General features: G+C 41.7%; 1 protein-coding gene across 1 annotated transcript in view; it reads right to left on the minus strand.

The window, feature by feature from the left end:
• Window positions 1-17,901, minus strand: part of PKHD1L1 (PKHD1 like 1) — a 167,617-nt gene that overhangs the window by 66,540 nt on the left and 83,176 nt on the right. Inside the window, exons 41-48 of the mRNA XM_043880265.1 lie at window positions 17,389-17,563; window positions 15,970-16,126; window positions 15,419-15,575; window positions 14,131-14,210; window positions 13,497-13,626; window positions 11,969-12,098; window positions 4,508-4,749; window positions 2,262-2,398 (exon numbers count right to left, since the gene is read on the minus strand). Of these exons, the coding sequence (XP_043736200.1) occupies window positions 2,262-2,398; window positions 4,508-4,749; window positions 11,969-12,098; window positions 13,497-13,626; window positions 14,131-14,210; window positions 15,419-15,575; window positions 15,970-16,126; window positions 17,389-17,563 (1,208 nt within the window). The remainder of the gene's footprint in view (window positions 1-2,261; window positions 2,399-4,507; window positions 4,750-11,968; window positions 12,099-13,496; window positions 13,627-14,130; window positions 14,211-15,418; window positions 15,576-15,969; window positions 16,127-17,388; window positions 17,564-17,901) is intronic.

Consider the following 17,901-nt stretch of genomic DNA (forward strand, 5'->3'; position numbering starts at 1 on the left):
CGTTATGAAATTTTGGTGTTGAGCAAAACACAACCTCTTAAAATACTTCTTTTTCTCCTCCTTTTAATCCTTACTTAATTATAAGAAATATTTCCTGAATATTTATCAAATGCCAGATATTGTGCTAAATGTCATACGCATGATCACACTCTTTACTACAGTCCTAGGAAGTAGCTACTCATCATAAGCTTCATTTTATAGATGAAGAAAGTGAAATTTAGAAATGCTGAGTATCTATTTCATGGTCACAAAGCTCCACTTAATCCCACTGGTCTGATTATAGAGTTGGTGTTCTTATTAACCACTCTGCTATACTTTCAAAGGTCTACAATCCACCTGATGTGAAGGGCCAACTCATTGGAAAAAACCCTGATGCTGGGAAAGATGCAAGGCAAAAGGAGAAGCGGGCAGCAGAGGATCAAATAATTATACAGCACCACCAACTCAATGGACATGAATCTGAGCATACTCCGGGAGACAGTGAAGGACAGGAAAGCCTGGCATGCTGCAGTCCATGGAGTCGTAAAGAGTCAGACGCAACTTAGTGACTGAACAACCAAAATGATCTAATAATCTAAGACAGAAGACACCTCTGTGTGTGTGTATGTGTGTGTATCTGTGAAATATAATCTTATGAGGTTTGGAAATAAAATGTTAGGGCATCCATTTAATTTTATTCTTCATATAAAAATAAAAATTAACTATTACTAATATTTACTATACAGGTCAACCCTGGTAACCTCACCTAGTCCATATCCAGAAGTTACACGTGTGTAACATAACCTAGGAGGAGGAGAGTTTTACCAAATGTAGCCATTGACTCTGCCACCCTTACTACAATTGGGTGTTCCCAATTTAACAGATTTGTGGATTTTACTATCCTTCCTTCCTTCACACCCTCCTTCCTTTTATTGAATACTTGATAAATACTATGCTAAACCCAGATTATATAGACTGAAGATACAGAGGAGCTCCTGATATCTTAGACATAACTTGCATATTTTTCTTTTATTTATGTATTTGTTCAATTTATAGTCAATTAAGAATCTGCTATGTACCAAGCACTGCTCCAGCTACAGAGGAATCAGTAGAAAACTAGAAGGACTGCTTATGTTCTAGAAGAAGAGATTTAAAAAAAAAACACAAAAATATATCTGGAGTTATGAGTTAATAAAAATAGGAGTTTGGCAGCTCTTTCAAACAAAGGTGGTGAGGCACGGCCTCTCTGAAGAGATACATCTGAGAAGAGATCTGACTGAGATGAGTGTGAACACAGAAGTACCTGGCAGAGAAGCACTCTAAGGAAAAGGAAGAGCAAGTGGGAAGAACTGAGCTAGGAACGTGCCTGACGTGGTCACATGACGCAGGGAGGCCTATGTGGCCAGCATGGTGGGCGCCAAGGGCGGTTCACACGAGATAGCAAGGGGCCAGAGTGCGGTCAGATGGTGTGTCTCCTCTGGGAAGAGCGTGGACATTTTGTTTTAAGTGTATTGTGAAGCTACTGAAGAGTTTCGAACAGTGTTGGAAGATCTGATTCACACTTTAAAGCCTGAACTTTGTCCACACGTCTGTTCTCTATGTCTTTGTCTCCATCACTGCCCTGCAAACAAGTTCATCAGTACCATCTTTCTAGATTTCATATGCATGCATTAATATATGATATTTGTCTTTCTCTTTCTGACTTACTTCACTCTGGATAATAGGCTCTAGGGAGATGGGAGGGGGGTTCAGGAGGAAGGGGACACATGTAAACCGGTGGGTGATTCATGGGGATGTATGGCAGAAACCAACACAATATTGTAAACCAATTATTCTCCAATAAAAGAAAATAAAAAATAAAAAAGCTGAACTTTGGCTGTGGTGTGAAGATTCTGTTGCAGAAAAGGTGGAGGCAGGAAGATCAGTTAGGAGAAAAGCATAGTAGTCCAGGTGAGAGGTGACGGTGGTTTGGGTTTGGAAACAGGTGGAGTGCTGGAAAAATAATGGATTCAGGACACACTATTTTGGGATAGAACTTGTTAATGAATTTGACATGGGGTGGGTATAAGAAAAAGAAACAAAATTTTGGCACGATGATATACATCATCAAAATTTTGGCATGATGATATAGATGAATAACAGATGTATTGACACTGTCTGTTTATTTATATGTCTCTTCTACCAAACATTATTATAAGCAGCATCTGGCAAAAAGCAAGTGCTCAATACAAACTCATTGTATAGACAACTTTGGACAAACCGCTAATAATAGTGCCTCTTACCTCCACATATTCTATCCTTCCAGTTACCATGTTAACACCAGGTATAGGAGCATGAAGCATAATGCAGCCTCCAAACTGGTCACTTCCTATTTCTTCTCCAAACTTTCCTTGGAGACATGTCTGTGTAGCAAATTCACCTTTAAAAATAATTTTTAAGATACAACAAAGGAAAACCGAGTCAAAATTCTCTCATTATATAAAGACTTCTTTTCATACCTAGTTATATCTTTTTATTTATATATAATTTTAATCTTATCCTAGAACATAATTGTTTGCATCCATGTTATCTCCTCCTCTGCACAGTAAGGAAGGTAAATGCCTTGTCTTGTTCACCTTTGCATCCCCTAAAGTACTTACTTTGCTGTGCTGTGCTTAGTCGCTCAGCTGTGTCCGACTCTCTGTGATCCCACTATAGCCTCCCAGGCTCTTCTGACCATAGAGGACTCGCCAGGCAAGAATACTGGAGTGGGTTGCCATGCCCTCTCCAGGGGATCTTCCCAAACCAGGGATCAAACCCAGGTCTCCCGCATTGCAGGCAGATTCTTTACTGTCTGAGCTACCAGAGAAGCCCCAAAGTACTTACTTTAGTATCTTTCAAAGATACTAGATAAATATTTGAATGGCTGAATGAATGCTGATAAAGGTATTTTGCTTTATTATCTCTGAATTTGTTTTTCACAACATTTGGGATTAACATAGTTGATACAATCTTACACTGGTACAAGATTAGAACATGCATTATCTCACTTAATTCCTACAACAGTATGTTGGCAGAACAGGAAGTATTTTTATATAAAACAGGATGAAACTAGGTTTACAATGGACATAGTGAGATGATGCAGATGAACTGGAATCAGAATGCAGGTCACTTGACATTGAATCCAGTGAGCTTTGTCTTATGTTTCCACTGAAGAAAAGGCTGTACCTAAGGTGGACCAGTTATTATTCGACTACTTATAGGATTGTAATGGCAGTGGGCTTCCCTGGTGGCTCAGCGGTAAAGAATCTGCCTGCCAATGCAGGAGACACGCAGGCTCGATCCCCTGGAGAAGGAAATGGCAACCCACTCCAGTATTCTTGCCTGGAGAATCCCATGGACAGGGGAGCCTAGCTGGCTACAGTCCACAGGGTCTCAAAGAGTCAGACACGACTTAGCAACTAACCAACAACAACAACAGTAGTAGTGATCACATAAAATATTTGAAGAGACTTAAATGCACTGTGCTTCCTAGCTATACACATTTATATAGTTATACATGCTGCAGCTGCTGCTAAGTCGCCTCAGTCGTGTCCGACTCTGTGCGACCCCATAGACGGCAGCTCACCGGGCTCTGCCGTCCTGGGATTCTCCAGGCAAGAATACTCGAGTAGGTTGCCATTTCCTTCTCCAATGCATGAAAGTGAGAAGTGAATGTGAAGTCGCTCAGTCATGTCTGACTCTTAGCGACCCCATGGTCTGCAGCCTACCAGGCTCCTCCGTCCATGGGATTTTCCAGGCAAGAGGACTGGAGTGGGGTGCCATTGCCTTCTCCGATAGTTATACATAGTTTTATGTAAACATATATACACACATATGTATATGTGCATGTGGGCATGCTAAGTCACTTCAGTCATGTCCAACTCTTTGCTACAGACTGTAGCCTCCCAGGCTCCTTTATCCACGGGATTCTTCAGCAAGAATACTGGAGTAGATTGCCACATCCTCCTCCAGGGGATCTTCCCGACCCAGGGATGGAACCTGCGTTTTCTGCAGCTCCTGCACTGCAGGTAGATTCTTTACTGCTGAGCTACCAGAGAGGTCCATATACATATGTATATATTATATATCTCTGAGAACTATAGTAAGTTAAGGATAGCCATAGAACCAGTCCCAACTATTGACACCTGAGTAGAAGAGACACATATCCCTTCAGGACCAAAGTAACTAACTGCTGGTGCTTAACTTCCCAGCCTTCTGATCTCCTGTCTCAGAGACCATGGAAACCCATGTAGGGATGAAGCCTCCATCAACCCAGACCGTGGAAAATTACACTGATCAGAGCCCCGCTGTTGACTCATACTAGACATATGTAGCATAAATAAGAAATAAACCTTTACCATTTTAACTCACTAAAATTTGGGGCTTATTTATTGCCAGTGCATAACCAAGTCTATTAGTTCTGAACAGAAGCTTATTTTGCCCACAGGGAGTATTTCTGCAATGTCTGGAAACATTTAAGTTGACACACTAAGGCTACTAAAGTTACCTGTGTCAAACCCATCAGGACACGCTGGGATTTTGCTGTTCCACTCCACATTGTCAGATCCTCTTATTAAAATATTTCTTGTAAGAATTCCAATTTCTGCTCTTGCTTCAAAAAGAGTTCCATCAGGGAGGGTGACAGTGATCCCCAAGTGTGTGTAATTCAGTGGATCAGTGAGCGTTATGTTCCTGCCATCAGCAGATACAGATGCAATGGTCCTTTTTTCATTTTCTCGTTGGCTGTGTCTGTAAAAATTTTAACCACAAGCTCTCGGAATTAATATAAATTAACACACTGTTGTTTTGGTGTATTTGTTTTATTCTATTTTGAAAACTTCATCTATAAAATAGGGGAAAATGTTTATGTCATACAGTATGCTGAAGAGGAATTTGAAGATGGTGTTTTACTCTCTCTAAAGTATTCAAAAGAACAACTCCTTACAGCTTTGAAGATCACACACAGTGGCTCTCAACCAAGGGTGATTTTATCACCCTGGGGACATTTGGCAATGCCTGGACACATTTTTGGTTGTCATAACGCAGTAGGGTGGGGGGTGTTGTGTTGGTGTTGGTATTGGTGTCAGTGGTGTTGGTATTGGTGGTGGTGGTATTGATGGTGTTGGTATTGGTGGTGGTGGTGGTGGTTGTGTTGGTATTGGTGGCGGTGGTGTTGGTATTGGTGTTGGTGGTGTTGGTGGTGTTGGTACTGGTGGTGTTGGTGTTGGTGGTGTTGGTATTGGTGGTGGTGTTGGTGGTGTTGGTATTGGTGGTGGTGGTGTTGATGGTGTTGGTCTTGGTGGTGGTGGTATTGGTGGCGGTGGTGTTGGTATTGGTGGTGGTGGTGTTGGTGGTGTTGGTACTGGTGGTGGTGGTGTTGGTGGTGCTGGTATTGGTGGCGGTGGTGTTGGTATTGGTGGTGGTGGTGTTGGTGGTGTTGGTACTGGTGGTGGTGGTGTTGGTGGTGTTGGTATTGGTGGTGGTGTTGGTGGTGTTGGTATTGGTGGTGGTGGTGTTGGTGGTGTTGGTATTGGTGGTGGTGTTGGTGGTGTTCATGTTGGTGATGGTGTTGGTGGTGGTGGTATTGGTGGTGGTGGTGTTGGTGGTGTTGGTACTGGTGGTGGTGGTATTGATGGTGTTGGTACTGGTGGTGGTGTTGGTGGTGTTGGTACTGGTGGTGGTGTTGGTGGTGTTCATGTTGGTGATGGTGTTGGTGGTGGTGGTATTGGTGGTGGTGGTGTTGGTTGTGTTGGTATTGGTGGCGGTGGTGTTGGTATTGGTGTTGGTGGTGTTGGTGGTGTTGATACTGGTGGTGTTGGTGTTGGTGGTGTTGGTATTGGTGGTGGTGTTGGTGGTGTTGGTATTGGTGGTGGTGGTGTTGATGGTGTTGGTATTGGTGGTGGTGGTGTTGATGGTGTTGGTATTGGTGGTGGTGTTGGTGGTGTTCATGTTGGTGATGGTATTGGTGGTGGTGGTATTGGTGGTGGTGGTGTTGGTGGTGTTGGTACTGGTGGTGGTGGTATTGATGGTGTTGGTACTGGTGGTGGTGGTGGTGGTGTTGGTATTGGTGGTGGTGGTGTTGGTGGTGTTGGTATTGGTGGCGGTGGTGTTGGTATTGGTGGTGGTGGTGTTGGTGGTGTTGGTACTGGTGGTGGTGTTGTTGATGGTGTTGGTATTGGTGGTGGTGTTGGTGGTGTTGGTATTGGTGGCGGTGGTGTTGGTATTGGTGGTGGCGGTGGTGGTGGTGTTGGTACTGGTGGTGGTGTTATTGATGGTGTTGGTATTGGTGGTGGTGTTGGTGGTGTTGGTGGTGGTGGTGTTGATGGTGTTGGTATTGGTGGTGGTGTTGATGGTGTTGGTATTGGTGGTGGTGGTGTTGGTATTGGTGGTGGTGGTGTTGGTGGTGTTGGTATTGGTGGTGGTGTTGTTGATGGTGTTGGTATTGATGGTGGTGTTGATGGTGTTGGTATTGGTGGTGGTGGTGTTGGTGGTGTTGATACTGGTGGTGTTGGTGTTGGTGGTGTTGGTATTGGTGGTGGTGTTGGTGGTGTTGGTACTGGTGGTGGTGGTGTTGATGGTGTTGGTATTGGTGGTGGTGGTGTTGATGGTGTTGGTATTGGTGGTGGTGTTGGTGGTGTTCATGTTGGTGATGGTGTTGGTGGTGGTGGTATTGGTGGTGGTGGTGTTGGTGGTGTTGGTACTGGTGGTGGTGGTATTGATGGTGTTGGTACTGGTGGTGGTGTTGGTGGTGTTGGTATTGGTGGTGGTGGTGTTGGTGGTGTTGGTATTGGTGGCGGTGGTGTTGGTATTGGTGGTGGTGGTGTTGGTGGTGTTGGTACTGGTGGTGGTGTTGTTGATGGTGTTGGTATTGGTGGTGGTGTTGGTTGTGTTGGTATTGGTGGTGGTGTTGGTGGTGTTGGTATTGGTGGCGGTGGTGTTGGTATTGGTGGTGGCGGTGGTGGTGGTGTTGGTACTGGTGGTGGTGTTATTGATGGTGTTGGTATTGGTGGTGGTGTTGGTGGTGGTGGTGTTGATGGTGTTGGTATTGGTGGTGGTGTTGATGGTGTTGGTATTGGTGGTGGTGGTGTTGGTATTGGTGGTGGTGGTGTTGGTGGTGTTGGTATTGGTGGTGGTGTTGTTGATGGTGTTGGTATTGATGGTGGTGTTGATGGTGTTGGTATTGGTGGTGGTGGTGTTGGTGGTGTTGATACTGGTGGTGTTGGTGTTGGTGGTGTTGGTATTGGTGGTGGTGTTGGTGGTGTTGGTACTGGTGGTGGTGGTGTTGATGGTGTTGGTATTGGTGGTGGTGGTGTTGATGGTGTTGGTATTGGTGGTGGTGTTGGTGGTGTTCATGTTGGTGATGGTGTTGGTGGTGGTGGTATTGGTGGTGGTGGTGTTGGTGGTGTTGGTACTGGTGGTGGTGGTATTGATGGTGTTGGTACTGGTGGTGGTGTTGGTGGTGTTGGTATTGGTGGTGGTGGTGTTGGTGGTGTTGGTATTGGTGGCGGTGGTGTTGGTATTGGTGGTGGTGGTGTTGATGGTGTTGGTATTGGTGGTGGTGTTGGTGGTGTTCATGTTGGTGATGGTGGTGGTGGTGGTATTGGTGGTGGTGGTGTTGGTGGTGTTGGTACTGGTGGTGGTGGTATTGATGGTGTTGGTACTGGTGGTGGTGTTGGTGGTGTTGGTATTGGTGGTGGTGGTGGTGGTGGTGTTGGTATTGGTGGCGGTGGTGTTGGTATTGGTGGTGGTGGTGTTGGTGGTGTTGGTACTGGTGGTGGTGTTGTTGATGGTGTTGGTATTGGTGGTGGTGTTGGTTGTGTTGGTATTGGTGGTGGTGTTGGTGGTGTTGGTATTGGTGGCGGTGGTGTTGGTATTGGTGGTGGTGGTGGTGTTGGTACTGGTGGTGGTGTTATTGATGGTGTTGGTATTGGTGGTGGTGTTGGTGGTGTTGGTGTTGATGGTGTTGGTATTGGTGGTGGTGGTGTTGGTATTGGTGGTGGTGGTGTTGGTGGTGTTGGTATTGGTGGTGGTGTTGTTGATGGTGTTGGTATTGATGGTGGTGTTGATGGTGTTGGTATTGGTGGTGGTGGTGTTGGTGGTGTTGGTATTGGTGGTGGTGGTGTTGATGGTGTTGGTATTGGTGGTGGTGTTGGTGGTACTGGTGTCAGTGGTGTTGGTATTGGTGGTGGTGTTGGTACTGGTGGTGGTGGTGTTGGTGGTACTGGTGTCAGTGGTGTTGGTATTGGTGGTGGTGTTGGTACTGGTGGTGGTGGTGTTGATGGTGTTGGTATTGGTGGTGTTGGTGTTGGTAGTGGTGTTGGTGGTGGTGGTGTCAGTGGTGTTGGTATTGGTGGTGGTGGTGTTGGTTGTGTTGGTATTGGTGGTGGTGGTATTGGTGGTGGTGTTGGTATTGGTGGTGGTGTTAGTATTGGTGGTGGTGGTGGCGGTATTGGTGGTGGTGGTGTTGCTACTAGCAGGTAGTGGCTGAGGATGTTCCCAAACCTCCCGTGATACACAACAAAGAATTACCTATCTAAAACGTCAATAGTGCTGAGGTTGGAAAAACCCTTACAGAGGGAGTCCACTGGAGGTTCCAGAGCAGGGAAAAGAAATGACTGAGGTGAGTTCAGAGGTCTCATTTCTACCCATTCCTCCCACACACCCCAAGTTCCAGCAAAAGGACTGGCCAAATTGATAATATACACATTCATGTACTGAGTTCTTCCAACAAACATTTATTGAGTGTCTAGGAGGATATGGCAACCGACTCCAATATTCTTGCCTGGAAATTCCATGGACAGAGGAAATTCTATGAACAGAGGTGGGCTATATAGTTCACAGGGTCGCAAAGAGTCAAATACTACTTAGTCACTGAACAAGAACAAGCCTGTTTTCTAGACTCAGAGTTAAGTACTGGGAGTTGGGTACTAACTAACTAACTCCCAGTGCCCCTAACTTCAGAAAGACACGTGTTTCTACGGCTGATTTTGTGTTTTATCTACTAACCTGTGTGACTGATGCTGTTGACAGAGGTGCCTTTAGGGGAGTTATCAATGTATCTTTCTGACACTGCTTTTTGATTCCTCTCTTCCTTGGCAAATCTTTCTCCTCCTTTAACTACCAGGTCAAATAACAATGTTGCATGTGAAATAGATTGTAAAGCACCTCTCTCAACTTCCCCAGCTCTTCCTCTGGATTCCTGATAAGCACTTCCTGATGCCCCACTAGCACTCACAGTTACCACCCTGCAGACCTTTCACCCATTTACTTCTCTCTCCTTCCCATACCTGTCTGCTCCTCTAGGTAAGGCACCCATTGAATCATTCTGTATACTGAGTACCTGTCACAACTCAGTCATAGATGTGACTGGCTGATCAAATCAATGCAGAATAAATTCCTGAGAGAAGAAGGTAGAGGAATAGAACCCAAATAAGAAGATGATGGAATATTCCAGCATGAGGGACTGGGAGTCTAAATTCAACTGAAAGTAAGGAAAGCTGATGGAAGAAGCATTTCAAGGGCAGAACTCAAAGAACTTGGTGATGTGCAGGAAGCGAAGACAGCTGATAGTCAGAAGGTCACTAGGAAAAATTTTGAGAAGATGAAAATTAGATTGTAGGGTTTAAAGGGAAAAAATGGAAAGTGAGATTGAAATGGAAGAAATGGGCATGGTATTTAAGTGATTCAATAATTGAGAGAGAGAAAGGGAGGGGGAGAGAGGAGGCGTGGAGAGAGACAGAAAAGCTTGATGTTACAAGAGACCAAAGTTGGTTCTTTTCCAAGATGGTAAGTGGATGGAAAGACATAATTCCCAAAGACCCAAGGAAGGAATTAGAGGGGCAGGGAGGAGGGGGAAGTGGAGACTAAGAATGTTTGAATAGGGTATATCAATAATATTACAAGATCCCTCAGGTGATTCGGACTAACCTCTCCTAATTCTCTTAGATTCAGATGATACAGAGATGATATTTTTAGAAAAGATCTCAAAAGGATTTTTATATGTTTTGGTTTTTAGTCACTAAGTCATCTCCGACTCTTGTGACCCCATGGACTGTAGCCCGCCAGGCTCCTCTGTCCATGGGATTCTCCAGGCAAGAACACTGAAGTAGGCTGCCGTTTCACCTAAATGCACCTTTCCTTCCTTGGTAATAATATCCACACATATAGCACCAACTTTGAGCCAAGTTCCACTCTGTTTTACACATATTAACTCATTTAATCCCTACAATAACTCTGAGATACATACTAACAGCATTCCAATTTCAATGAAGCACAGAGCGGCAAAATAATATGGCATTAGGCCTGGTAAGTGGTATTGCCAGGGGTTGGATCTAGATCAACTAACTTTAAAGTAGTATTCTTAACCACCTGCTTTGCAAACACTCAAATAGGATTTACAAATGAAATAGTGAACAACTAATTAGATTTGGTGGGAAATTCCTAAATTCTTGTTTATTAAAACTTTGCTTTGTTGTTCATTCACTCAGTCGTGTCCGACTCTTTGCGACCCCTAAGTTCTAAACTTACTTTTCTTTCACCTGGAAAAGCTATGAGGACTTCCTATTCTATAAGTAAGCCCTGTCATTTTGCTGCTTTTTAACTTTGCCATTATATCACCCCAAGGGCAGAGAAAAAAAAAGAGGGTGCTTATAAAGCTAACTATATATTTAACTCTTCCTAACATCTGCAAGTCTATTTTTAACTTGGAAAGGGACAAATTCAAAATGCCATCTTGAATTTTAATTTTAAATTGAGTCACAACCTTAATACAACTTAGCTGTTTCTTGTCATAAATTACTATTTGTTCCCTGATCCACATAACTATATCCAATTTTGCTATTACATAATTTGAACAATAAAGCAAAAATAAAGCTCCTTTTGCTTTATCTCCCCACCAGAATTCCTGGTGTAGCTATATTAGTTTTGTTCCTTGTATTTCTTATTTGCCAAAATATATAATTAAACAGTAATTAAGGGTCATAAGCAGTTTCATGATAAAATGTCAGACATCAAAGGTCATGTTAATCACTACTTACACTATAATTTCATGCCTATCATTCAATCATTACTAACAATTTTGCTCCATGGGAACCACTGCCAAGACTGTAAGATTAAAAAGACTTAACTAGCTGCTTTCAACTGTGCTCCTTGGTGACCCCAAACAAAGAAGCTCATTTACATTTTTGCATGCATTGATGTACTCAGCTAAAGCTCTCACTCAGAGGTTTTTTGTTTTTTTTTTAATTGGAGTATAATTGCTTTCAATGTTGTGTTAATTTCTGCTGTACAATGTGAATCAGCCATAAGTATACCTATATCCCCTTCTTCTTGAATCTCTCTCCCACCCCTACCCTGATCCCACCCCTCTAGGTCATCACAGAGCAGTGAGGTGAGCTCCCTGGGCTATACAGCTTCCCACAGCCCGTCTATTTCACACGTGCTCGTCTGTATATGTCAGGGCTACTCTCCCAGTTCGGAACACCCTCCCTTTCCCCACTGTGTCCACATGTCCATTTCCTATGTCTACATCTCTATTCCTGCCCTGCAAAAAGAAATCATCTGTACCATCCTTCTAGATTCCACATTCATACATTAACATATGGTATTTGTTTTTCTCTTTCTGACTTATTGTACTCTATATGACATCACTCAGAGGTTTTCAAATAACTTTTAATAGCAGAATGCTCTTGTCAAATGAAATCTTACGTGGGAACTGAACCATGAAAAATGACTAAATCTCTTATGAGTATATATTTATACTTTTTCTTATGGTAAATTCAATTAAAACTCGCACTGGGGATCAACTCAATGTTCATATCTGACAAATAAATATTTGGCTGTCCAGGCTTCTTTACTTGAGGTTTCAAATTTAAATTAAATGGCTGGGGACCTCCTGAGTCATACCTTTTTTACACAGTTACAAATTTCTATTCTAAATCAAAATTATCAGATCCAGAAGATACCATACCTGTGTCCTGTGCTTGCAATTACAATCTTATCTCCTGGTTTCCACGTTACTGCTTCTTGTAAAATCAAAGTCCGTTCCCCTGCCTTTGCAGTATGATCCAAACGAGTCCAGATCACAGGAAGAGGCAGACCTGGAACCAACATACAAACCAACTGAGAGCTTCCTCAGGTATGTCTTCTGGAATATTAAGAGTTTTATGTATTTTAATCTCCTGGATTGAATAACTTTTGAGAAGATTCATTTTAACTTAGCATCTTATACCTTTCTCAAAAAAGAAAATTTAGAGTGCTTGCTTTGTAAAAGTAATAGTCACATTTGTAATAACATGTATGGGTCTACACATTTTGTAAAAGTCCTTCTGCAATGATATATTTCATTTATGACAATCTCCTTTATATAAACAGTATAAATGGCATCATTTTGTTGTTTAGTCCCTCAGTTACGTCCGATTCTCTGCGACCCCATGGACTGTAGCCCACCAGGCTCCTCTGTCCATGGGATTTCCCAGGCAAGAATACTGGAGTGGGTAGCCATTTCCTTCTCCAGAATGGTATGATACTCTTGATAAAAAGGCCAGAGGCATACATTGATAAAATGGGCAGAGGTCTATTACCTTTGTCTTTGTTGATAGGAGTTGCTTAAATTGATAATCTGGAGACAAATGAAATGTATAAATTTCTGAAAATTTTATTAGTGTATATATTTAGCCCAATGCAAGACATATATGGTCAATCGGGTATCATGTTTATATATTATAAACTTGTAAAAAAAGTAGATTATTACAATAAAGAGGGCTTCCCAGGTGGCACTAGTGGTAAAGAACCCACCTGCCAATGCAGGAGACATAAGAGATGTGGGTTCAGTTCCTGGGTTGGGAAGATCTTCTGGAAGAAGGCATGGCAACCCACTCCAGTATTCTTGCCTGGAGAATCCCATGGACAGAGGAGCCCAGTGGGCTACAGTCCATAGGGTCACACAGAGTCACACACGACTGAGTGACTTAGCACGCACGCACATTATAATAGAGAAGACTTCATTTAAAAAGGTTCACACCATACTTCCTTTAAACAGTGCTACCCTGACACCACAAACAGGATTACAATAGTTTTTATTTGCTGATAATTTTCCAGAATATAGTTACAGAAAAGTGCAATGAGTTGTATAGTTGTATGCTAGAAAGAGCCCATTTTAAAATACAAATGGAAGACGTGACAATTTTTGCTTTCAGACTTAATGCTTTTCTATTCAGATAAGATGAATAAAGAAAACAATCAATACGGACTGTCTCAAGTGTCCAATTAGGCAAACAATGTGATGGAAAGGCTTTTCAGGAGTGACCTTGGTTGTGCGTCTTGGTGCTCTGTAGGGGTTGACCCGGCCTGTGTGAAGGAAGGAAGAGATAAAGGGGGGTAAAGGGAGAATACATAAAGACAGGAGAAGTTTGGCAGGGCTGCATTTAGAGAGTTATCAGGAGGATTATCTCTGGCTTCTTGGCTGGTCTCTCCTGGACCAATTCCCTGAGCCATACCATGCAGATCCAGGATTCCTTCCCTCACAGCCAGCGTTTTGGCGCCATATACTGGGAGTTCAGGAGACCTCAGGTGCCCGTGCAAGGTAATGACCGCCCTGTGTTGAAATGGGGCTGCTTCTGTCCCAATCTGCAAGGGATTTCACGAGCATCACTCAGAAAGTTGAAACTCATTAGCCACGATTCTCATCACCCAAAAGCAAATTCCTTCCTTCTCTCCCCTCTTTTGAGAATGGACTACTCCATTCTCAGTATGAAGAGAAAGATAAACCTTACATTTTCCTCCAAAAGATAAACCTTACATTTTCTAGTCAGTCAAATACACTGTGCCAGACCTTTGGAAAGGATACTGATTGACTTTGGCCACATACAGCTCAGAGGTAATTTTTTTTTTTTTTTGCACTGTTTAAATTTCTGCTCTCCAAAAGTATGCTTTATCTTCGCATTAAAAGCACAAAAATATTCTGAAAAACTTTTACAATCCAGAAAAAAAGACTTTATGCTAAGAACTGAGATCTACAAAAAGATAAATTGGTGAGAGTCTAGCATAATTAACTGTCCATTTCACACATGATATTTTAAAAAGAAATGGAGAGAGGTTATCAATAAACACAGTTCAAGTTATCTCAAATACCTGCAGAACGCCTCCATCTGTAATTAGAATATTTTCTGCCTGGAGTTCAATGTCAGCTTCATGAAATATTAGAGTTCCACCTAAAAACCATACAATTTTGAAATATATTACAAGGAAAATTCATATTAAAATCTATTTATTAAATTATACATTAAAAACTTTGATTTCTTATTCTGATCTACTTTTACTATCCATGTTACTTCACTTCGGTTCTTTGGCAATATGAAGTAAAATCAAACCCCAAACCAGATCATTTTCCCTTGATCATTTGTTATTTTAAATGCTACTAAATAGTGCAGCTACAGTTTCTAGTTCTACAAACAGAGGACCTCAAATTTAAATTAAAAACAAAAAATTGAAAGAAAAGAAAAATACTTTTTATAGAAAGTATTGTAATATCAACATTAGCACCGAACTTTTATCCATTAATTTGCACCAACAATAGCTACAGCCTATGATTAGCATAATTAAAGAATGTGCTGGGATACATTTTTTAAGAGACTCTTGTAGATTTGTGGACAGTAAAACTTCACTTGTCCAAATGTTCAATAGTTATTAACTTCAAAGAAGTGAAACACTACTATCATACCAGGATTTGAAACAAAAACAAAATGCAAAGGTCTTTGATTAGCTAAGACCATTATGGCAAAGCCTTATATATCGAATCTCCAAGTGTTTTATTCTTGCCAATTATTCTTTCTTTTATACACAGTTGTAACAGTTCTGGTTATTTAATTTTCTGTATTAAAAATAGAATATTAAGAAGCAGAGAGAACTTTGGGTAACAGTTGAAAGCAGGTTCACAGGCAAAGGTTAAACCACAGTCTGACATCCAAGAGGAGCAAGAGGTCATTTAGTATAGAATTTAACAAATCTCCAAGGTTTTTACAATCCCCAGGACCCACTATACTAGTTTTTCTAAATAGGAAATACTGTTTTACTGTTTAATCCACTCCATGTGGATTCACTTACACATACACACACACAAACACATACAGTTATCGAAACAAAAGTTTCAGGAAATATTTAACTTTAAAACATGCTTACCCATATGAGTGTGGTACACTTTGATGTTTTCTATTCTATTTTATTAAAACATTCTGGTGGAAACACAATAAATAATTTCATAACCACAAATGGATAATAACACTCAATTTAATAAATTCAGCACTACACTCTGAATTTGAAACATCATATAACTCTGTTCATAATCATGAATCTTGATTAAATTAACCTCACAGAACCATTTCACAGGCAGAGTCTTAGAAACAGATTTTCAGAAATTTACCTTGAATAAGCAACATTTTCAGGATGGGGGTATTTTGATCCAGCAAAATTGTCTGTCCTTTTGTAATAACAACTAGGGAACCTTCCTCTGGGGGAGACTTTCCTCCCCATGAGGAGTTGGAGGACCAAGTGTCCACATACAGGAAGTCAGCATTAGCCTGTAACAGAACACAAGAGATTTTAAAAATTTAATTCAGAGATTTCATCATTTAATTTCTCAAAACAAAGAAATCTAAGACAATGAACATCTTCATTAATAATAAAGTATAACCTATTTTAAATACATTAGAACTGCCAGTTCATTCATTTCACAATAATAAAAAACTTAAAAAATCTATTACCAATTACCCGCAACCCAGAAAAATCAGAAATCTGAAATTATAAACATTTTAGTAATAAGTGAAAAAAAAACCTACTTTAAATTTATTATAGTCACATCTCAGTTATTTTTTGGAGAAATTAACAAAGTAAAAAGTCCGTTACTAGTGACTTCACTTCCCGTAAGGCTAGTTTTTCTACTGCTGAGGCTACTCTATGCCACAGCACTGTTACCCGTTTGGCCAGGCCGGTGCTTCTGAGGCTGACATGGACTGGAGCCCACCCTGAAGAAGTGTGGGCATTTGTCATGCAGATGATACATGTCTTGTTGGAATAGTCAACATCACACGTGGCTTCGGCTATGGTAACGAGAACATCCTCTACATTTTCACTGTAAAGTAAAAAGGAGGAAAACAAAACATTGATGTTTTTCTCAAATTTCTGGGTCACACTGACAAACATTATTACTTGTATTATTGTAAAAATAATGGTCTTACCCCATGAGCTATCAAGTACAGACTGACACTTTTTTCAGTAGTAAAACTTTAAAATATTTGTTGAGAAAAAAGTAAACAAAGAGATTAAGAGGTTGGGAAATAAAACTGTATAACAAGTACTGCAGCACTGGAGAAAAAATGCTTGGGTTCAAATTATTGAGAGATTTTACATTCTTCTCCAAAATGGCACTTTAATAAGAGACTTTCTGTGATCATTTTGTTTAGCTGGCATTCTTGCCATATTCACAGACTTTGGGACTTAACCCTTGTGTAAAAATGCAAGTCCAAGGTAGCTATAAGTATGTGAGGAATTAGCTTTGCCTGCTATGATTTAAATGAGCTGGGGTTTTGAAGTCAGCCTTAACTACTTGAAGGATGATGGCAGTGCAGTACGTAAGTTTGAGCCCAAATAATGAACATGTTTAGGAAGAAGGAATTTAAATAGTGACAATGAAATGGATCTGATGCTTGAAGAGATGCTTCATTCAACCAACGAAGTATATGAGGGTTGGAAATGAGATTTGGGGGAAAGCATAACAGGAAAGTGATTTGTACTTGTGATGTTACTAGGATCTGGGGAAAATCAGTATCTTCTTTAATTTTAGTTTTCTAACCATAAAATGGGATTTAAAAACATCTAAGAAGGTAAGCCAGGAAGACTCTCTGGAGTAGGAAGGTTTCTGACACAGAGTATGTAGTCAGTAAATAGTAGTGTGGCTTTTCAGCAGATGGGTACACATTGTAAGGTGCTCAGTCGCTCAGTCGTGTTAGACTCTTTGCAACCCCATGGACAGTAGCCCGCCGGGCTCGAGTTTCCATTTCCTCCTCATTCCGACGCAGGGATCAAACCCATATCTCTTGCAGCTCCTGCACTGGCAGGCGGATTCCTTACCGCTGTGCCACCTGGGAAACCCAGGTACACATTGTTGTTTAGTCACTAAATCGTATCTATTTTGCAACTCCATGGACTGTGGCCTCTAGGCCCCTCTGTCCACGGGATTTCCCCAGGCAAGAATACTGCAGTGGGTTGCCATTTCCTTCTCCGGATACACATTATTTGACTATATTTAAACACTGTCCTGGCACATGAGAAAGCAGGTGTAATGGCTTGAGTCTGGAAAGACGCATTCATGTACGTGTAATGTGAAGACAGTACCTGAAGCCTGATCCCAAGACTGTAAGTCTGGTGCCCCCCGCCGTACTGCCTCTCTCCGGAGCTATTTTGGTGATGAACGGAGTCATTGACATGTTGTATCTAAAAGGAGCCGTGGACTGAGAGGAATCCTTCCCGTTGACCACACTCACTTTACAGGCTTGCTCGGGTCCCCTCCCTGTGATAGGAGGACATCAAACTGAGTTCAGTTCTGCCATCAGGCCCTTACTCATGTCCAAAACCCCCAAATATTTTCCATAAGACCTTCCTTCCCCAAAGTCACTTTCACTGGCTATGTGTGAGTTAATAAGGATGTCTAGCAACAGTCAAAAACCTCACAAAATAAATGCACATTATCACCAGAGGAAAAACCCTTAGGTCCTTCCTCAGAGCCTCTTACTATAGATGATTCTACAAATCTGCCTGTTTAGTTTTCCAGTCCTAGAGGATTCAACACTGCAAATGAGAGAGAAAGGAACAAAGAAACAGCAGGTGTGCTGACAGTGGCAAGGGGTG

This window comes from Cervus elaphus, chromosome 21, assembly GCF_910594005.1.
Source record: "Cervus elaphus chromosome 21, mCerEla1.1, whole genome shotgun sequence".
Classification (NCBI taxonomy): Eukaryota; Metazoa; Chordata; class Mammalia; order Artiodactyla; family Cervidae; genus Cervus; species Cervus elaphus.